Source organism: Lottia gigantea, assembly GCF_000327385.1.
Source record: "Lottia gigantea unplaced genomic scaffold LOTGIsca_80, whole genome shotgun sequence".
In the NCBI taxonomy this organism is placed as follows: domain Eukaryota; kingdom Metazoa; phylum Mollusca; class Gastropoda; family Lottiidae; genus Lottia; species Lottia gigantea.
The window spans coordinates 853,725-874,994 of NW_008710663.1; the positions used below are offsets into that span (position 1 = coordinate 853,725).

The 21,270-nt window shown below is 31.4% G+C and overlaps 3 protein-coding genes across 3 annotated transcripts in view; 2 read left to right on the forward strand and 1 right to left on the reverse strand.

The window, feature by feature from the left end:
• LOTGIDRAFT_168935 (hypothetical protein) overlaps positions 1-18,853 on the forward strand; it is a gene marked incomplete at both ends in the record, with an annotated part of 27,518 nt that extends 8,665 nt beyond the window's left edge. The window contains 31 exons of the mRNA XM_009067221.1: positions 78-80; positions 164-166; positions 292-294; positions 1,055-1,276; positions 1,694-1,843; positions 2,119-2,254; positions 2,702-2,796; positions 3,078-3,258; positions 3,651-3,800; positions 4,441-4,569; positions 5,076-5,199; positions 5,911-6,053; positions 6,423-6,636; positions 6,920-7,172; positions 7,628-7,750; positions 9,217-9,336; positions 9,523-9,736; positions 10,021-10,199; positions 10,772-10,934; positions 11,308-11,498; positions 11,834-11,933; positions 12,472-12,618; positions 12,901-12,936; positions 13,213-13,335; positions 13,612-13,745; positions 14,125-14,757; positions 15,179-15,459; positions 15,738-15,879; positions 17,568-17,744; positions 18,146-18,302; positions 18,714-18,853. Of these exons, the coding sequence (XP_009065469.1) occupies positions 78-80; positions 164-166; positions 292-294; positions 1,055-1,276; positions 1,694-1,843; positions 2,119-2,254; positions 2,702-2,796; positions 3,078-3,258; positions 3,651-3,800; positions 4,441-4,569; positions 5,076-5,199; positions 5,911-6,053; positions 6,423-6,636; positions 6,920-7,172; positions 7,628-7,750; positions 9,217-9,336; positions 9,523-9,736; positions 10,021-10,199; positions 10,772-10,934; positions 11,308-11,498; positions 11,834-11,933; positions 12,472-12,618; positions 12,901-12,936; positions 13,213-13,335; positions 13,612-13,745; positions 14,125-14,757; positions 15,179-15,459; positions 15,738-15,879; positions 17,568-17,744; positions 18,146-18,302; positions 18,714-18,853 (4,866 nt within the window). The remainder of the gene's footprint in view (positions 1-77; positions 81-163; positions 167-291; positions 295-1,054; positions 1,277-1,693; positions 1,844-2,118; positions 2,255-2,701; positions 2,797-3,077; positions 3,259-3,650; positions 3,801-4,440; positions 4,570-5,075; positions 5,200-5,910; positions 6,054-6,422; positions 6,637-6,919; positions 7,173-7,627; positions 7,751-9,216; positions 9,337-9,522; positions 9,737-10,020; positions 10,200-10,771; positions 10,935-11,307; positions 11,499-11,833; positions 11,934-12,471; positions 12,619-12,900; positions 12,937-13,212; positions 13,336-13,611; positions 13,746-14,124; positions 14,758-15,178; positions 15,460-15,737; positions 15,880-17,567; positions 17,745-18,145; positions 18,303-18,713) is intronic.
• A 1,655-nt stretch (positions 18,854-20,508) lies between these two features.
• Positions 20,509-20,958, forward strand: LOTGIDRAFT_58049 (hypothetical protein; the record flags this gene model as incomplete). Its single annotated transcript, XM_009067152.1, has 1 exon — positions 20,509-20,958. A coding segment is annotated over one exon (450 nt), but the record flags the coding sequence as incomplete, so codon positions are not given.
• Positions 20,959-21,023: 65 nt separating this feature from the next.
• On the reverse strand, positions 21,024-21,248 carry LOTGIDRAFT_82970 (hypothetical protein; the record flags this gene model as incomplete). The annotated part of the gene is made up of 1 exon (XM_009067160.1): positions 21,024-21,248. A coding segment is annotated over one exon (225 nt), but the record flags the coding sequence as incomplete, so codon positions are not given.
• Between the last annotated feature and the right edge of the window lie 22 nt (positions 21,249-21,270).

A 21,270-nucleotide genomic window follows, 5' to 3' on the forward strand; every position in this document is an offset into this window, starting at 1 on the left:
TGAGTATATGATATTATATTATTTAATTATTTATAGAATGTGAGTATATGATATTATATTATTAAATGATTTTTTAGAATGTGAGTGTATGATATTATTATATTATTTGATGATTTATTGAATGTGAGTATATGATATTATATTATTATTTAATGATTTACAGAATGTGAGTGAATGTTACATATTATTAATGATTAACAGAATATGAGTGTATATTGATATATTATTAATGATTTATATTGATTGTTGATTATTTATTAAATTGATTGTATGATATTATTTGATTTACAGAATGTAAGTGTGATACAAAAGGTACTGTAGGTGGTAGTAATGTCTGTAATAAAACAACATCAACATGTCCTTGTAAGAAGTACACTACTGGAGATAAATGTGACAGTTGTATGGTGAGATATATCAAATATTTACAAATATATGGTTTAGTGTTATGAGATCAAATTTGTGTATTTTTGTCTATTATGAACATATACAATTCTATTTTGTTGAATTCTTTTGTACATGTGGTAGATTTTTTTGCGCACATAGTCATATATTAATCAATCTTAGTAATTAATTGATCAAAAGATACAAATGTTTAGGCTTTGATTAAAATACAGTGCAATTGATACTTTTGGTAGATACCATCCATTCCTAGTTACATTTCATGCTCATAGCATTTGATAATGCTGGTTATTACCAAATTATGTCATGAAAGATAGGCCAAGATACTATATGAATCATGATTGGGTAAAAGATAATTAGTAACACTTTTAAGATTCAAGTTTGAAATAAAAATATAACCTTATTAATAGAAATTTATTGTCAATAACTTTTCTTCCGTCGATGTTTTTAGTTACACATGTATACATGAATGCCCAGTATCATCAAGTATTGATACATTATCAAGTGATATGTATATCATGGCATGTAGTATCACAATGTAATATCAATTCACTGGTATAACATCCCAGCAGTATTATGGAATGTGATGTATCGAATGTTTTCAAAAACTGATCTATTAAAATTATAGTACATGTATTTGTAATTTATTTTCAAGGCTGAAACATTTAATCTTACTAGTGAGAATGAAGATGGTTGTACCCAATGTGATTGTGATCCAGGAGCCTCTAAGTCTAATATCTGTGATGTAACAAATGGTGGACAGTGTGAATGTCTTAATAATATTGCAACTAGAGACTGTAGGACCACAGTTACAGGGTATTTTGCTCCCAAACTGGATTATTTCAAATTTGAAGCAGAATTTCAGACTGGGATATTGGTAAGTAAGAATTGTTAGTCAACTATTGTATTTCAAGTTATTAGATTAGAGATGATAGTTTTTAAGAGATAATTTTTGGTAAACCTCATGTACTGGTTAATTGCTTTTGACATTACAGCAATTTGTTGAATGTTGATGCTCAAACAAATCAACAAACAAACAAAAACAAAGAAAGATTCAATAATTGAAATAAGTTGTATCGGAGCATTAACTTAAATATTTAAGCTTCCCTGAGCACTCCAAGCATTTATTTCATTAAGATTAGCTATTCTATTATATCTGGTGATTGATACATGCCAGTAGTTAAAAAACCACTAGTGGTAAAGAAATTGAGTTCATAGGTCACTGGTAGATCTTTATAGATGAAACTAACTGTGGAACATTTGGAGTATGTATACAAGTGAACTATGATTTCAGGAAGGGAATAAAGTAGATAGACCTGGTGAAGGTGTTAGTGATGGTACAGTAACAGGTCGTGGTTTAATATCTCTACCAGCTAGTAATACCATTCAGTTAGAATTTGATACACAGTTGAATAAAGAGTTTGATATTGTTCTTAGATATGAGGTATGTTGTAGGACACAGTATTTTCTTGTTTTTAGGAAAAAACAACTTTCAATTGCGATTGAACTCGTAAGAGAACCTCTGATTGCATTTGACAGATTGAATTGACATTGTTTATATAGCCAGTAACTGTGGGTGGTGGATCTGTATCTCGAAGTTGTGTAAAACACATCACATAATAAATATTCAGTTACCATTAAAATATATAGGCATATCAGAGTTTCCAGATTGTCAGTGACTGCTCAAAAGCCCTAAATGATAATATTTGATTGTTGTAGAGTTCTAGTGCTATTAATGGTGTTACTGGTGATATTAAACAACTTAATGGTGTACCATATGAATGTAATGGTGCTTCAATAGCAGCTGATAAAGTGTGGGCTATACCTGCTGCTATACCACAAGCTCAATCTAGAGGTATCCATCTCCTCTTGTTTCTTCTTCTAAACTTGTTTCATGCTTTCATGTTGAGGTAATTTACAAATCACAGTTCAAAGAAGCAGACATAGCACTAACTATTGTAAAAAAAATGGAAATGAAAGTAATGGCAATTGGACCAAGAAGTGGACCAAACATTGACCATTTAATGTACTGAACATTACACTTGGTTATTAAACTAGTACTAACCATTAAACCCATAAATGAACTGAGTACTAACCATTAATCCCAGAAATGAACTGAGTACTAAACATTAAACCCAGAAAGGAACTCAGAACTAACCATTACACCTATAAATGAACTCAGTACTGACCATTAAACCTAGAAAAGAACTCAGTACTAACCATTACACCTATAAATGAACTCAGTACTAACCATTAAAGCTAGAAATGAACTCACTACTAACCATCTAATTCTAATTTATAGGTGGTTTGATATTAGCTCGTGTGTGTGGTAGACTCAACCAGAAATATACCTTAACATTAACTACTACAGCAGCTTCCAGTCTTCTCATAGATTCTGTAAGTCTTTTAATATCTTCTATAGTCTTTCTTAATTGAATTGGAACTTAGACATCATAGAATAAAGAAAAGGGGAAGTATTATACTATAAAGTTGGCCAGTGACGATAGAAAAACTAGAAGAATTCGGAGCCACAGTCTTGAGCTTGTGGATTCAGTGTATAACTTTAGTTGGGACACAGACTGAAATAGCTAAGTTATCTGAAGATCACAGTCACATACGATCTGGTTAAAAACAACCCTAAGAAAGTGTCCTATATTTGAATGACAATTATTTTCCAGATTGTTGTTTTACCTGTGTTAGAGACATTACAAATATACACTAGTGGTGATGATAAGATGAAACAAAAAATAACATCATGTCGCGAGGCCTCATTTGGTGTTAATATGCCAAACCGTCAAAGTTTAAATTGTACAGAACTAGAATACTCTATTATGACTCAGTTGATTGGTGGAGCAATGCGTAAGGATAGTTTGAATTATTAAATTTACTTACATGTGTTACACGTAAGCCTTGTCGGCAGAATGGGATGAGCTCTAGGATAAAGAAGTTATAAATTTAAGTTATGAATTTGTGAACATTCCTTGTTTAATAGTATAACATTAATAGTAACTATAAAATAAGATGGACTATTTGAACAGAGTCTTATGATGGAGTGGTATAATTATGCTGATTTTAGGCCTTGTAAAGTTTTGCTAACTTTATTTCAGCTCTTAGTTCCCTACAATTAAATAAAAAGCTCACAGAGGAAATTTATGGTCACTTTTACGTCATTGATGTTTGAAGCAACTATTTTGAAGGCAATGTCCTTTTAAAATGTAATGAAGTTTTATACCCAACTGTTTGTATTTCAGCATGTAATTGTAATAGTGAAGGTAGTGTATCTACTGCTGTTTGTAATCAATATGGTGGACAATGTGACTGTAAAGAAGGAGTAACTATGAGAGATTGTTCTATTTGTAGGGTAGATTCTTATGGTATTGATATTACAAATGGCTGTACTTGTAAGTAGCATATATCAATAGTAAAAAAACATTTCTATAGTACATTTATGCATAGATTAAGAACTTGGTTGTCATTCCTTTAATTTTTTATAACTGAATAACATTGAAATTGTGCCCTGAACATAATTTATGTAGAAACAGGACCTCTTGTGATATCATCTATCAACCAAACAAATGGTTTATTTATTCTGGATGTATTCTTGATGTAGGTTGTTGCTTAATTTCATAATTAAATTGACAAAAGCTCAGATCTATATTACTTAGAGAATCTGAGAGCAACTGGATTTTTCAGTGGTTGCAAGCAAGTGACACCTTCTAACAGAATCTAATAAAGTCGATTTGAGCCAAACAATTTACCATCAGCTCATGTTTCAACAAAACTGGATCTGATCTGAGGGATTTAGAATCTGTGATTATCTAGTTAAAGCTGTTACCAGTAGTTAGTCATTTTCGCAATAAGAGCATTTCAGAACAGTTAATATTAAACGCCAGTCTTAATACTTATAAGTTGCAGACATTAGAAAATATTTTTAGAAAAAAAAAATTGGTTAACTTTTGAGAAGAAAGTGTTATGATTATCACATACAAGGCACATGGAAATTACCTAAATAGTCATGACAATTGGAATGGTTTATTTCAGTATGTAATTGTAATGTAGGGGGATCTATAAAACAATCATGTAATATGACTGGTGACTGTTCTTGTAAAACTAATGTAACAGGAAAACAATGTGATCAGTGTCTACCAGATCAGTATGGTCTGAGTTCAGGTATTTATCAATTCATTTGTAGCTTTCAATTCCTCCTGAGTGAAAGTCAGACTTCAAAATCTTAAATGATTACTAATCATACAAATGAGCCATGTATTTAGATCAATGCCTACATTAGTAGACTTATCCAGCCCCGTTGCCAGAAATGAATTGGTGCAGGGGATCAGATTGTGCACTCAGGCCAACAGAACTCATTTCTGTTTGATTTTGTACAAAAACACTGTAAATGAATCAATCTCTGCTGAACTGAAGAAGGTTTTGCTTGGGCTTGATTCTCAATTGCTGGGGCCCAGCCTTACGGACCCCACCCTAACAACGGGGCTGGATTAATCAAGGTAGGTAGAAAAGTAATTAGATATCAACAAACTTAAACATATAGGTAGATAGGAAATAAGTCCTATCATCCATGATGGAAATGAATGACTAAGAACATTCAAGTTAATGCATTATTTGATTTAACAGAAAGACCATACCATAATGAAATGAAATATTATTGTTTTTGCCAGGAAATGGATGTCAAGATTGTACTTGTAATATGTTGTATTCTGTCAACAATACATGTGCTGATAGTGGACAGTGTATCTGTAAACCAGGAATTGGTCAACAGAATTGTGACCAGTGTTTACCAGGGTAAGACTTTTTTTACACATACTTCTAAATTTATAGAAAGTTTCTGTTATTTATTTGAGAATACCAATTTTTGTAATTGTAGTTTGATAATAATACTGAATACGGCTCTTGTATAACTGAGGATGGCTATATTTTTGTAAGCTTTCTCATAATGGATTTATTTTATAATTTAACTCAGAAGAAAATGTTATCAATATATATAAGGTTTTATAATATAACTGAAATAATGATATACCTTTGTCAACAGGTTTTATAATCTAACTAAAATAACATGTAACATATAATGTTATATCTTTATTTTATCTCATATAAATATGAAAAGGATTGGGGAACAGACTTTCGCCTATACAAAACCTCTCCTAATATAAAATGTTCATATGTACAAAAATTATATCTTTATCAACAGATTTTATAATATAACTGACCTTAATGATGTATTTTTATAAACAGGTTTTATAATGTTACTGACAATAATAGTATATATCTATAAACAAGTTTTATAACTCTACTGAAATAATGATATACATTTATAAACAGGTTTTATAATTTAACTGAAGATAATGATGTATTTTATAAACAGGTTTTATAATGTTACTGACAATAATAGTATATATCTATAAGCAAGTTTTATAACTCTACTGAAATAATGATATACATTTATAAACGGGTTTTATAATTTAACTGAAGATAATGATGTATTTTTATAAACAGGTTTTATAATTTAACTAATGATGGTTGTACTGAATGTGGGTGTCATGCTGAAGGCAGTATTAATAATGTGTGTGATTCAGGTACTGGTAAATGTACTTGCCGAGAAATGACAACAGGAGAGAAATGTGATCAGTGTGTAGATGGTAAGATATGTTCCAATTTACAATTCTTTTAAAAATGAAATTATTTTTATTTTAGTAAGGTCTAAGCTTATATATTTAACCCATAGTAACCTCAGTTTACAATCGCTGTGTTTTAGTTTTCAACCCAATATACTTGATGTCTAATTAAATCTCTTGAGTCGAAGTCCAAAACTTTTGATTGCTGATGTGGTATGGCATGTTTAAAATTATAAAATATAGTGTATTTGCCACTGGTTTTTGTATCTACTTAATAAACTTGTGTACTTTGCCATATTCTTCTTTACTTTTTGCCATCGATATTTGACATCGTGTGTTGGTGAATTATTTTTATGTATGGGAAAATTGAAATGAATGAATTTTTTTATCAAGGTTATTTTGGTGTTGGTGGATGGAGTGATGAAGGCTGTATCAAATGTCTATGTAGTGGACATTCCACTAACTGTTCAACTGGTCAAGGATGGTTTCAGGCAGTGAAATCAAGTGCTTGGTCAATAAAAGATGAGAGTGCTGTAGATGAACGTTGGTTAGGTGTGGACAGTGAAGGCAACAGTATTACTGTAGATGATGAATATGTTGGAATAGAGTAAGTAAATTGTATGATGTGGAATCTAAAATGTCCAGAAATGGAACAAAACCAGTAATAATTTTGAAATTTTCAATAATTTCATGGGTGTTTTCTTGTCTGTGGCATTGTTGAAAGCATGATTTTGTAAAAAAAAAACACAATCATTTACACCATTTTTCAACAAGCTCATAAAACTCAATTCTGCCATCCATTGATCCTTTCAGAATAGATATCCACACAAATTGAGCTTCGACTAAATGAAATAATGTCCCAATATTTTTTATTTTCTTGATATTTTTAGTATTGTTATGAGAATTACAAATACTGCTAAATATCTAGATGCAAGTCATCTATATTTTAAAGCACCAGCAAAGTACATGGGTGACAAGCGTAGTGCTTATGGTCAATATTTTACTATGAATCTACGTCTGTCAACCCATGATGAACTTCTTGGTAACTATACAGAAGGTGATATCTGTATTAGAGGGAAGTATACAGACTTTGTTCTTGCTAAAGATATTGCATTACCTGGTACAGAAAAAACAACTTATAATGTAAGTCCGATTCATCACAACTTTCAGATCAGGGTCAGCCAATATGAACTCTGATTGGTTTATCTTCTAACTACTGTATTAATCAATTAGATTTCTTGAGGCAATTTAAATTTGAATTGTGAGACAATTGAAAACTGAGAGTAATGTGACAATTTAGAGCTGCTTCTCTTCACTTCATGTGGCTGCACATTTCATAGCTTTGCCTAGTGTCTCATTTAATAAGGATTCCACCATTTTCAATATAAAATAGTAAAAACTGACTAATGTTAACAGTGTCTTACTGTGTAAAATATCATACAAATTGATGATGTGGAATTTTTGTAAAACTTGACATCATATCTTAAAACATTCAAATAACAATTGAAAGAATAATATAAATACTGATAGATTGTATCCAATCCAAATTCTGGTAAAAGACAAATGCAATAATTTCATATAATTTTATTTTAACAAAGATAACAATGAAAGAAAGTGAGTGGTATATCAATGGTACTGATAAAGTTAGACCAACCTATACACAGTTTATACAAGTTCTCTCAGGAATTGATTTTATTAAAGTCAGAGGAAAATGGAGCAATGTAAGTAGACCTACTTCATCTATGTTTTGATGACTTCATCTGACTTATATGTTGAATATGTTGCCTTGTTTTCTGTAAAAAGCTTACAATTGACATATATTAAACAATTTTGATCATCAGATTTGTTTTGATACACTATAAATTACTTATACTGGTTGCTCCCATGTAGTTTGGTGTAATCAAAGTTTTGATTGGCTTACAGTGAACTTTACGGTGGTTCGTATACGACATCATTATAAAACTGGAATATTATTATAAAACATATTTTTCAATTAAAAACTAGAATTTCCACCCAGATTTTCACCCAGGTGATAATTCTAGAATTTTGAATTAAAAACTTGAATTTCCACCCGGGTGAAAATTAATTTTCACCCAGGTGATAATTCAATAATATTTAATAAAAAACTTGAATTTCCACCCGGGTGAAAATTCCATAATATTGAATTATTTTTTTCAAATTTTTATTTAATTTTTTTTTTGTTGAAAAAAGGTTAATGATTCTTTATCACGTGGTTAGCATGTAGTCACGTGTATTATACATAGCGGCATGGTCAACATTGACTAAACACTAGACGTTTAATCTCTAATAACTTTTCCGTTCAAATATAAAATTGCTGCTAAAATATTTTTTTCTTTAAAAAATAAACTTTCAATATATAAAATTCAAAAATCTTAATCAAATATTATTGAATTATCACCTGGGTGAAAACTAATTTCCCCCGGGTGAAAATTCAAGTTTTTAATTAAAAATTCTAGAATTATCACCTGGGTGAATATTAATTTTCACACCTGGGTGAAAATTCAAGTTTTTAATTAAATATTATTGAATTATCATCTGGGTGAAAATTCAAGTTTTAAATTCAAAATTCTAGAATTATCACCTGGGTGAATATTAATTTTCACACCTGGGTGAAAATTCAAGTTTTTAATTAAATATTATTGAATTATCACCTGGGTGAAAATTCAAGTTTTAAATTCAAAATTCTTGAATTATCACCTGGGTGAATATTAATTTTCACCTGGGTGACAATTCAAGTTTTTAATTAAATATTATTGAATTATCACCTGGTTGAAAATTAATTTTCACCCGGGTGAAAATACAAGTTTTTAATTCAAAATTATGTTTATAATTATATTCCAGTTTTTTAATTCAAAATTAAAAAAATAAAACGATGTCGTATACGAGCCACTGTAGGACTTCCTTATTGATTCAAGGAAATAAAGAAAGCTCATAAAATACAACAAATGGTTGCAAATTTGATTATTGTCTACTATTCACTGGTGAATCTAACTGCAATTCTTTCCCCCTTATCAACGCATTGCAAGTGAAAAGAATGATCACAATATATTGGCACGATTATATATTAACACCCTTTACTAATAATGATTAGAATCCTAGAATATAATATAAGATATTGTGTCATGATTTAATAATTGAAAAATAATTTGTTTTATGTTTATTATAGGCCACAGATGCTGAAACCGACCTATATGATTTTGATCTCTATATTTCTAGTAAAACTAACACCACTGGTAGTCAACCTATTAATAATGTAGAATCTTGTTACTGTCCACCAGAATATCAGGTAAGAAATGGCCAACTTCAAGAAGAAGGTGCTGTTGCATCATAACCTTGAGGAGGATTCAAACCTTTGTCACCTAATTGTTGACAGACGACAATCCATTTCATTGTTCAGATATGACATAAGTTACCAAGAAATGTAGCTCTTGAAATGTTGGTAGGATTGTAAGTTAACATTTATTTCCATTAGGGAGAATTTTGTGAGCGTTGTGCAGATGGTTTTAAGAGAGAGAAAGCCAATGGTGGACCATTCTCTAAATGTATTCCATGTGGTTGTAATGGCCATAGTGCTGGTCCTTGTGATGATACAACTGGTATATGTAATTGTACACATAATACTAAAGGAGACAAGTGTCAACTATGTATGGATGGTTACTTTGGTGATGCCACAACTGGAACAGCAAGTAAGTACTCAGGAACTCAGCCACTAAGGAATCTTTCCTATAAATATTTGCACAGATGTACGATTGACATATTATCTTCACGTCTTTGAGGTAAAGAAAACTATATCTCATTTACTTTTCTCGGTTGTTTTTATCGGACTTTGATACAGAAACTGGAGGGCTAAATTATTTCTGTTGTTTATTATTGATATCTATGAAAGTGTTTTATGCACCGTTCTCGAATATTTTGAAGCTTTCATTCTCAGACAGAATATATCGTGTTAACCCTTACTTTCTATTTATAGATGATTGTAAACCATGTATGTGCCCTGGTAATGTAGTACAAGGAGATGTGAATGTATTTGCTACAACTTGTCAACTTGATAATGGTAATCAGAAATGCATTAATTGTTCAGAAGGTCATGGAGGAAATCGCTGTGAGATCTGTCTGGAAAATTATTACGGAGAACCAGAAAATGCTCAGGTAATACATCTTCATCTTTAGAGGGTCGAGTTTAAAGGAACAGATGCACCATTTTTTTTTTACCAATCATACGTTTAGTCTCAGAAACTCACCGTCAAAATTTGAGCCTTCAAATCCATGTGTGCCAAGAATTATCCACGATTGAATGTGAAAATGATGACTTGTCAATTTAAGATACTATAGAAAGGACATATATAGAAATAATGAGTAAAATTCTTAGTTTGAAATATTTTTAAAGGAATTATGCGATTTTCGTACATTTTTATTACTTCATGTATAAGACTGAAATCAATCCCCCAAAATGGTGCATCTGTCCCTTTACATGAACAAATCAAGAATAATGTTCAAATCCAAATTACTCTAGTTTGTGGCAATAAATATTTGTAATTCCAGTTATAATTTCTGCCATTACACCACACAATCAAGATGAAATATTTTTGAAAATTTAATTTTTGATGCTCATCTTTTTTGAAAAATCTCATATTTGATTTAAAATTTTGTGAGAATTAACTTGTGATGATGTTTAAATCAAGGAACAATTTTGACATTTGAGCATTTTGTATACCATATAGGTAAAAGGAGGTAAATGTGTACCATGCGTATGTAATGACAGAGCTGATACATGTAATACAACAACTGGTGTATGTATTGACTGTAGAAACAATACAGCTGGTAAAGAATGTGATATCTGTACAGAGAAATATTTTGGTGATGCTATGACATATGATTGTAAACGTAAGTTCATTTTATTTTAGCAGGCAATATATGCGTATCTACCTGTTTTACGTACAACATGTTATCAAATAAGATTCTTTTGAGTCAACACATTTAATTGAATTTGTGGAATGTTCATTTCTCTTAAGGTAATGCATCATGGAAACATCAATGTAGGGGAGATGTTAAATTCCAATCTATAATAATGTTGCCTACTTTTAATTTTGCATATATTATATTATATGAGCATTTTCATCTCTGATGAATTGAGATGACTCTTTCGCAGTCTGGAAATAAATCGTATCTTAAATTTTAAACAAATGTATTTCACATGAATTACTATAAATTCTAGACTATACCAATTCTTTCAAGATTTTGTCTTATCTATTTTTAGTATGTAGTTGTGATTCTGTTGGATCTGATGGTAAATGTAATGCTGCTACTGGACAATGTGAATGTTATCCAAATGTACAAGGATTTAATTGTGATCAATGTGTACCCAATTCATTTAATTTAACAAGTGGTACTGGTTGTCAGATGTGTGATTGCCATGCTGAAGGAGCTATAGGTTTATCTTGTGATGTTGTAAGTAATATTTTAGGGCTCAAATGTTTGTCCGTGGGCATTAATCTCTCAGAAATGTATAAAGTATTTTTACACTATAAGCAACAAGTGGACGAAGACAACAACTGTTATCATTGTTAAGGTCGAGATCCATTGTTTAGCAATTATCAGAATTGTTGATTCATCATTTTGCTGATGGCAAATAAAGGGCTCCAAATGGGTGAGATAGCATAAACAAGACAGCTATTAAGAGTCAAAAAGATGATCAGAAAAAATGATTCAGTTATAAAAACATGATATTCATACACTGATCATTTTGGAATGAGAAATTGAAAGCTGTTTGATTTCTATTTCAGATCACAGGACAATGTACTTGTCGTTCTAATGTTATCAATAGACAATGTGATGCCTGTCAAGCTCAGTTCTATAAGTTAAATACTGTAACAGGCTGTGATTGTAAGTCCTCTAAATTACTTCATAGTTTTCAAATATTAATACCAAACTTAAAATAAGATATTGATACCATAGCGATTACTAGTTGTGTATGGTTGCCATTAATAATGGAAATGATCATGAGTTTCTAACAGTACTCAGTGACCTGAGAATTACGTTCAATACTTATGACTACTATTCTTATTCGAAACCATACACAACTGGTGATCATTCCGCCTTTTTTTGTAAAACATTAATGAACTTTGAAAGTGTACATAAACTTAGTTAATGTTTTTGTCAAAGTTAACAACTAGATTTTTTTAAGTTAAAACTTCCAGATACATTAAGGGACAAATGTCTCTTTGGTGTATAGTTTTTACAAATCTGAACAAAACTGGTTCAAACTTCCAGTGAATTTTTCACACATACCTTTGTGCAAAAATATTGCTCTGTGGATTGCTCTGTGGAGCTTTTGTGTTGCATATCCAAATGTTTTGAAATTTTACTGTACTTTGAAATTTGGACATGTTTGAGTGCCATATTTATAAATGATTTGTTACAGCCTGTGGATGTACTGAAGAAGGAACAGCTGAAGCTACAGTAACTGGTGGTACTAAAGGTGTTTGTAATTTAATTACTGGTGACTGTACTTGTAAACAACCTGGTATTATAGGTCGTACATGTAATACTTGTTCCAAAAATACAAAAGGTATGTCAGCTCTCTCTTTTTACTATTTCAATTACCATCTATTCCTGTATTCCAGTTTTCTCTCTAGAACATGATGATCTAAATTGAGCCGTCTGCTTTGATTTTGATTAGAAATTATGATTGTCAGTAATTTACGACCCTGATCTTGAGCAACTCTTAGATATTGGTTGAAGCTGGCAATGATTCCTGTTTACTCCTTTTCATGTTGTCAATGGTAACCATGCTTTGGATGTGATGGTTTGTTTGTATTTTCATCATATGTTTTGTGAACTTCTATTACAGAAACATACTCAGGCTTTGTCAGTGTGTTCAATATTGGTGAGTATTGTTATTGTTTAGTCTTGCTCTTCTATGATAGGGGTCGAAAGTCCACAGACTGAGTCTGGTTCATGCATTTTATCACCTAGCAGACAATCCAACTTAGTACCAACTGAGCTGTTCCTCTGCCAATTAGGATATATGAAATAATGCAAAATGGCAAACTCTGGAGAAATCCATTTGTGCAATTATTATATTTGTAAAAACTTGAATTTTTGGAGAAAAAGATATTCAACTAATCAAAATTGATTGATTATATCATTGAAATATTTTTAGGAAAGTATCCCAATTGTGTGTTATGTGGAGAATGTTTTGATGGCTGGGCACGGAAAATGGATAATATTGGACTTGAATTTAATGATGTAGAAAAGAAAACTAATGATATTTGGGCAAATTATGGTAAGAATACCTATTATCCCACATGCAAAAACAAACCCCAAAAACATGTTTTTAAAGCATATTGATACATGAATACAAAAGATAAACTTTAGACAGTCAGATTGTCTGCAAAAGCATCTTCAGTTAAAAATTTATTTCAATTAAATTTCCCTGAGGTCCAAAAACAAAATTTATTGCTAGTTACTAAAAGGTCCTTAAGATTTTTAGCAGAGAGCTTTTAAGATCTTTCTTATTCTCAGAAGAAACCTATCGGAAAGTTATATATTGTATTTGTAGGTTTTAAAACAGGAGAGTCTGTAACCGATGATTTAAATAATATTAAAACTAGTATACTAAATGCCAATGAATCTGTATCAAGAGCTGAAAACATTACCAACATTGTTAATAATTTAACACAAGAACTAAACATGGTGAGTTTATTTCCTCTCTTTTTATGTGTAATGTGTAAGAGAACATATTGTAACTCTATTAGAAGAACACCTAAATATAGTAAAAGGATCTAGAATGGATACAGATTTCGATTTCGATGGATTTGAAAGCTCAAATTTCGATGATGAGTTGTGAACACTAATACTGATTATGTAAGCTAAAAAACTTCCTGTTTCTGAAACTAAGGTATGATTGGTCGAATGGATAGTGAAGGTGCTCCTTTAATAGGTGTCTTCTTACTTCTTTTATTATACAACAACATAGAGTGATACAGCATTACTTTCAATTCTCTTAATAATTAATATATTATAATATACAAACAAGACTTGAAATTCATTTTACCTTATTTATATGAAACAGGTTGTCAATGAAGTTAACCAACTGAGTACTATGTTAATGGATATTGAAACAAGATTGAATAGTTCTATAGAATCTCTAGCCTCTGTTGCTTCTTTTAATGGTGACATTGAAATAGACAATATTACATATACTGCTGAGTCATTGGATACAAAATTAACAGAACTGACCGATCAGATTAATGCTGCTTATGATAAAGCTAACAAATCATTTATTCATATACAAGAGTTGTCTGTTCTGGTTGGATCTGCTGATCAGACAACACAGCAACTGAGAACTAGAGTACAGACGGCCATGTCAACTCTTACTGTAGCCGAACAAACTTTCAATACAGCTTCTACAGTTTATAATGATACCTTTCTACCAGGATATAATGAGAACGAAAAGAGTTTATCCGATGGTAATCAGGCATTGACATCAGCAAGAACCTTGTTGACAGAACTGAACTCCATCATCACTGAAATGACAACTCAGTTTGAATCAGCTAACACCACAATGAATACAGTTATACAGAAAACAGATGAGGTCAAAACAAGACTTGAGACCAAATTACAAGAGAGTCAAACTGCTTATTCTGATGCTAAAGGTCTGTCAACTATTGCAACTGAAGCTTTTAATCTAGTTCGTCAATATAAGGTAATAAACTTCATGTTTGAATCCAGATTGTTGTCTGCTTGAATGAGACTTATAGATGCAGTGAATTGATCATTCTTTTCCATCCAGGATGGTGTTTGGTCTTCCACATTTGTCTGGTGGACTTGAAAACTCAGATACATAATCTTACTTCTTTTAGATTTTCAAACATGATTTATATCTGGAAATGATTTATATAAAACCTTTTCTCATAAGTCTTTTGATATGTAGAGTTTTGCTGTCACTTAATCAATGCCGTGGGTTTGACAAAGAACCATCTGAACAGGATCCTGGACAACCTTAGTTGTTATTCTTGTAAAATATTGTTCTTCCTATTTTATCATATCTCATAGGCTGCAGGTAGATCCACAAAAACAAGATATTATCCTTGTAAAATATGGTTGTTTCTTTGTATATTTTAAAGGCTGCAGCAGACAAAGCATTTAATGATATTACTGGAGCATTTGTAGCTGTATTAGATGGTTCTAAACAACTAATTAATATCAATAATAAAATAGCAGATATTAAAACTATGGTGGTACAAGTTAATGATGTCACAATTCGTGATAAATCAGAGCTAGAAGTAATCACTACACAGATACGAGAGACCACTATATCTGATGCTGATGTAGCTCAAGCCAATCAGAATGCTCAAAATGCTTTAGAGACAGCTAAAAATGTGCTCAATATCACTGAAAAGGCTCTGTAAGTATTTAAACATTATTCAAAAAAATTTAAATTAACATACATGTTTTTATTAGTTATACTATGCTAGCATTAATACTAAAATAAAAACGATCATATACTAATCTAAATAATAACAGTTACATTATTTCATTGGGTCACTTGACAATCTACTTCCAAAGACTTTCTTTTACACTTTCCTCAATTCAATTGAAACAAATTGGTTTGAACTTCAACCCATTTACTTTTGATTTAGAACAACAATATAACTTTTAGATAATATAAGACTTTTCTTTCAGAGATGATTCAAGAACAGCTCTAGAAGAAGTTAAAGGTATACAGGAAAATATTAATGATGCTTCCAATTTAAGAGCTAATGCTACAACTTTAAAAACTGAAACTGATTCCTTTAATAATACAATCTACAATGCTATAGGCCAGGTAAGCTGATTTTACTTTTTAAATATTTGTTCATTTTTACTTTAAAATTTTACTCAAGATGGTGAAGGGCTTTTTTATTAATACCCACATTGTGTTTATCAATCGGTCTGATCTGGGCCAGATAGTCCCAAACCTAGAACAAACTGAAAATGCAAATGAGTCTGATTATAAAAGAAAACAATTAGAAGAATTTGTACCACTAGAAGCTGTTTTGATTAAAATTGATAATTAACTTTGATTTATTAGTCTAAAAACGATGTAAGTATCAACTTTCTGTTGGGTTCAAACTGTAGACAAGGTTATAGGGATAGATTTTATATATCTATGTAGACAAGCTTCAGGGATAGAATGGTTAAAAAATAAAATTGTGGTTTTATTTGTATTATAAATGGAATTCATTTATTATTACTATGTGTATTGTGAATGATATTCTTCACTATGAAATGTTACGTAACATAATAACAAGTAGATATTGAGTTTCATTTATGTTTGGGCAATTATCACAGTATATACTGTAACCATTTACAATTCCTTTTAGTTTCTCCTACCTATTTTACCCCCTGCTTTTAGAATTTAGGAATAGTAGAGATATTTCGTTTTGTGGGTACATACAGTGTAGGGAAAGACAATATTTTAATTAACTGTTTTTAACATATAACAAGAAATAGCAATGAAACATCAAAATCTGTAATATGCAATAATAGCAATTACTGAAATGACATATTACTTTAAGCTTTTTTTTCAAAATTGACCTTGAAATTCTAATATAGAGTTTTTGCTGTCAAACAGCTTTCAGATTCAGAAATTAGATTGAATGATACCATTATTTTCAGGAGTAAATCAGTTTTGTAATACTTTTATTGCATATTATAAAAAAACACAAGACTTTTCAACCTTCAATTATTTAGGTATCATATATTTAGAATTTGATTATTTAAATAACTACATTTTCATTTGAATCCAGTTGTAAATCAGTAAACCAACGTTAATCACTGTCAAATTGGTCTATCAAAATCAATCACTTCCTAATTGGTCAACCATGATTAATCACTGTCAAAGTGGTCAACCACCATAAACCATTGTCAAAGTGTTCAAATTGGTCAACTGGCAACATTTACTGTTAAATTTATCCATCACCAAGATTAACTTCCAAATTGGTGAACCACTATTAATTATTGGTAGATTTGTTAATCACCATTATCTGATGTCAGATCAGATCAACCACCATTAACCACTGTCAAACTGGTAAACCATCATTAACCACTAAGCAAACTAGTAAACTGCCATTAAAAACTGTCAAACTGGCAAACCATCATTAACCACTGTCAAAATGGTAAACCACCATTAACCACTGTCAAACTGGTAAACCATCATTAACCACTGTCAAGTTGGTAAACCACCATTTACCACTGTCAAACTGGTAAACCGCCATTAACCACTGTCAAACTGATAAACCACCATTAACATCTGTCAAATTTGTCAACCAACATCAACCATTGACCAATTTTTGAATCACCAACACATATTGTCATATTGGTCTACCACCATTAATTACTGGTAAATTTGTCAACCACCTCACCCACTGTGAATTTGTAAAACAGCCAATGAAATTGGTCAACCAATACCAAAATTGTTCAAATCAGTATATTGTTCAATCTATCATGAATTTACTAATTGTATTTTTTCAGGCATCCTCTAAAGTGAGTGAAGTTGGTCAGCTAGTAACTAAAACTACAGCAGAAGTAACTAATGTACAAAGTTTTATAGCTAAGACTAGTCAGTGTTATAGTGATGCTAAAAGTAGATCTGAATCTAGTAGAAATACTGCTAATGTTGCTTTACAACAAGCTAAAGAAGTTGAAAAGGTAATATATTATGTCAAATCATATTATGATGCTATGGAAGTGAAGAGAAGTATGTTCTTTAACCAGGAACATTTCATGGAAGTCAATTGCTTCGTTTTATATTTGCAACTTGGTAATGTTAGTATTGATGATAAAGCTGATTCGGATGATCTTTAGTTGTTTGTGCTGCAAAACAGGTCAAGTTTCGCTATATCAACATTTTGTAGTTATTTATGAAACTTCAGATTGTGGTTGGATGTATAGACACATGTTCCCATTCTCTCACTGGTTTTGTCATATCAGCTTCCACATACATGTGGCTATACTTATTTTGGTACATGTATTGCCTTTATTTCTTTGCATGTTTGTGCTATAATAGTATATTTCAATATCCCTCAAAGTATCTATCTTATTAATATTAGCAACAAGGAGAGTATACAGCCACAGAGACAGCATTAAATACAGATGTAGATTCCAAAAGTACCAACCAAGCAGTGAGTGAACTACAAACAACTAAAACTAGCTTGGATAATGTTATCGGTGATTTGTCTAAAGCTCAACAAATAGCAGATATAACAAGTAAGTACAGGACAACCATGGGCCAAAAAATAATCTGTGTTATAATCTCGCACAGGAAATGTAAATGTATCTTGGTGTTGGACATGCCACTATCTGTGGGTATATCATCTATATCTGTGTTTTATGCCTTCTCAGGAAATTTAGATCCATTATTTATGGGTCTATTTGTTCACATGCTTTTCATAAGATTTGGTGTTTCTGAAATATTGGTTTTAAGGAAATTAGTATTATATCATGTAGATTGTTATTATGTTTTTATGTTTATAAAATCGTATTTGCTGAAGATATTTTCTTTTTGTATGTTTCCGAAAAAGCAACAGGGAACACCTTTTACCACTATGCGTTTTTCAACTCATCATCCATGCAGAAACACCACATTACTAATATGATATTATATTTATAATGTTACAGATATGATAACTCTCTATGGAGCACAGAAAACAGAAATGAATCAACTACAGACAGATATCAATAATTTAGAGAAAGAATTGGATGATATGCTACAGGCCTTAGAATTAACATCAGAATCTTCAACATGTGTACATTCCTAAGTTATTTATTTTGTGGACATCTATTTTTTGCTCACATGATCTCAAATCTTTTTTCTGTCTATCACTTGACCCATTTAATATATTTGATCAATTGATATTGGCACAGTAACGTATATCCAAACTTCATCATGAACAGTAGAACAATTGGTAATCAAGACCATAAATAAACTACCTAAAAGTAAAGAGGAAAATCTGATTCTTTGATGTACAGAAATATACATGTTTGAATATGCTGCACCATTACCTTTTAAATGCCAATCAATTCATCGAATGAAAGGCAATTTGCATTAAACAAATGAATCAACTGTATAAGAACTTTCATTTATATATTAACCATTTCTAGCATGTATATAGTTAAACCATTATGTGACTGGATGTGCATTGATTTATGCTTGTGTCATGGCAATAGTTTTTTTTTCTAATTTGCACTCTTTTAAAGCATTGTTGATATTACTATTTTTATATACATAAATAAATATAAATAAATATAATCAAATATACAGGACACAGTTTCATTTTAAATTTTTCTTTTATCATTGCCTGTGTTCTTTTCATATACTTTAAACATCACTTTTAATATACTGAACCACTACAGAAATGTTGCACTGTAACATCCAAGGATCAGCATTCACTCTCTGCAGCAGCTAAAACCAGTACAATATTATAATCCTGCAAGCAATGGGATTCATCCATTTCGACTCCATCTGGGACCTATTTTATCTGTTATTTAAAATCGCCGAAAAGCACGTGCGCTCAGCAACATCAGAATATGGCATTTCTCTCTCGGTTGAGCAAAACTAGAGTTTTAAAAGGGGTGGATGTCATGCCGATGTTTCTTTTGTGGTTCAGGATAAGTAATCATATTACAAATCTGCTCTGATGAACCAGTGCCTGGCCAGATATGACTGAATACTTGACACACAATATATTGAATTGAAAAGAAATGGGGAAAAATGATTCATTAATGTTTTTCCAAGATGGATTTATTTTTTGAGTAGAAAATGCACATGCATGACAAGTCATGGAAATAAGGATGAGAATTCAATACGTCCATTGGTCAATATTCAATAGAATTACTATAAATGTAACAAGGGTAAATATCAGTATCATTCTAGGATTTTGTGAGGAGCCAAATGTTTCACTTCGACACATTAGTTTCAAATATTGTATAGCTTGACTTTACGCCCGTCTTTCCTTCTGAAACAGTTGCTTTTTTGTACAAAGTATTTTGATAAACCTCCATTGTTACTTATTCTTTGTATTATAGAAATAATGTATCCAGTGAACAAAATTGAACAGTGACTCTACCTCTTAAAAGTGTACATGTATAGCCTCTAACAGCTGAAATAGGATATACTGGCATCAAATAATTAGTCATGATTTTGGCATTTAAAACAATTATTTGTCTGTATTAATTATGTTTAACCTCACACCAGACAACTAGTATCCTCAAGTAGCTTACTAAATGTTATGTTGCTGATGTTACCAATCGTCCATCTTATGATTTATGATGCTCACACAGTTTTGAGTTTTGACCTTTGTTATTGTATCATTTATTAAAAAATCTTTTAAAACATTTTTTTGAATTCTTTATGATACGAGACCAGGGTATGATCCTTATTCGACCTAATGCCACAAGGAATCTGACAGAGTTTGATCCTAATACCACAAGGAATCTGACAGAGTTTGATCCTAATACCACAAGGAATCTGACAGGGTTTGATCCTAATACCACAAGGAATCTGTCAGGGTTTAATCCTAATACCACAAGGAATCTGACAGAGTTTGAACCTAATACCACAAGGAATCTGACAGGGTTTGATCCTAATACCACAAGGAATCTGTCAGGGTTTAATCCTAATACCACAAGGAATCTGACAGGGTTTGATCCTAATGCCACAAGGAATCTGTCAGGGTTTGATCCTAATACCACAAGGAATCTGTCAGGGTTTGATCATAATACCACAAGGAATCTGACAGGGTTTGATCCTAATGCCACAAGGAATCTGTCAGGGTTTGATCCTAACGCCACAAGGAATCTGAAAGGGTTTGATCCTAATACCACAAGGAATCTGACAGGGTTTGATCCTAATACCACAAGGAATCTATTAGGGTTCGATCTTAATACCACAAGGAATCTATTAGGGTTCGATCTTAATACCACAAGGAATCTGACAGAGTTTGATCCTAATGCCACAAGAAATCTGTCAGGGTTTGATCCTAATGCCACAAGGAATCTGAAAGGGTTTGATCCTAATGCCACAAGAAATCTGTAAGGGTTTGATCCTAATGCCACAAGGAATCTGTCCGAGTTTGATCCTAATGCCACAAGGAATCTGTCAGAGTTTGATCCTAATGCCACAAAGAATCTGTCAGGGTTTGGTCCTAATGCCACAAGGAATCTGAAAGGGTTTGGT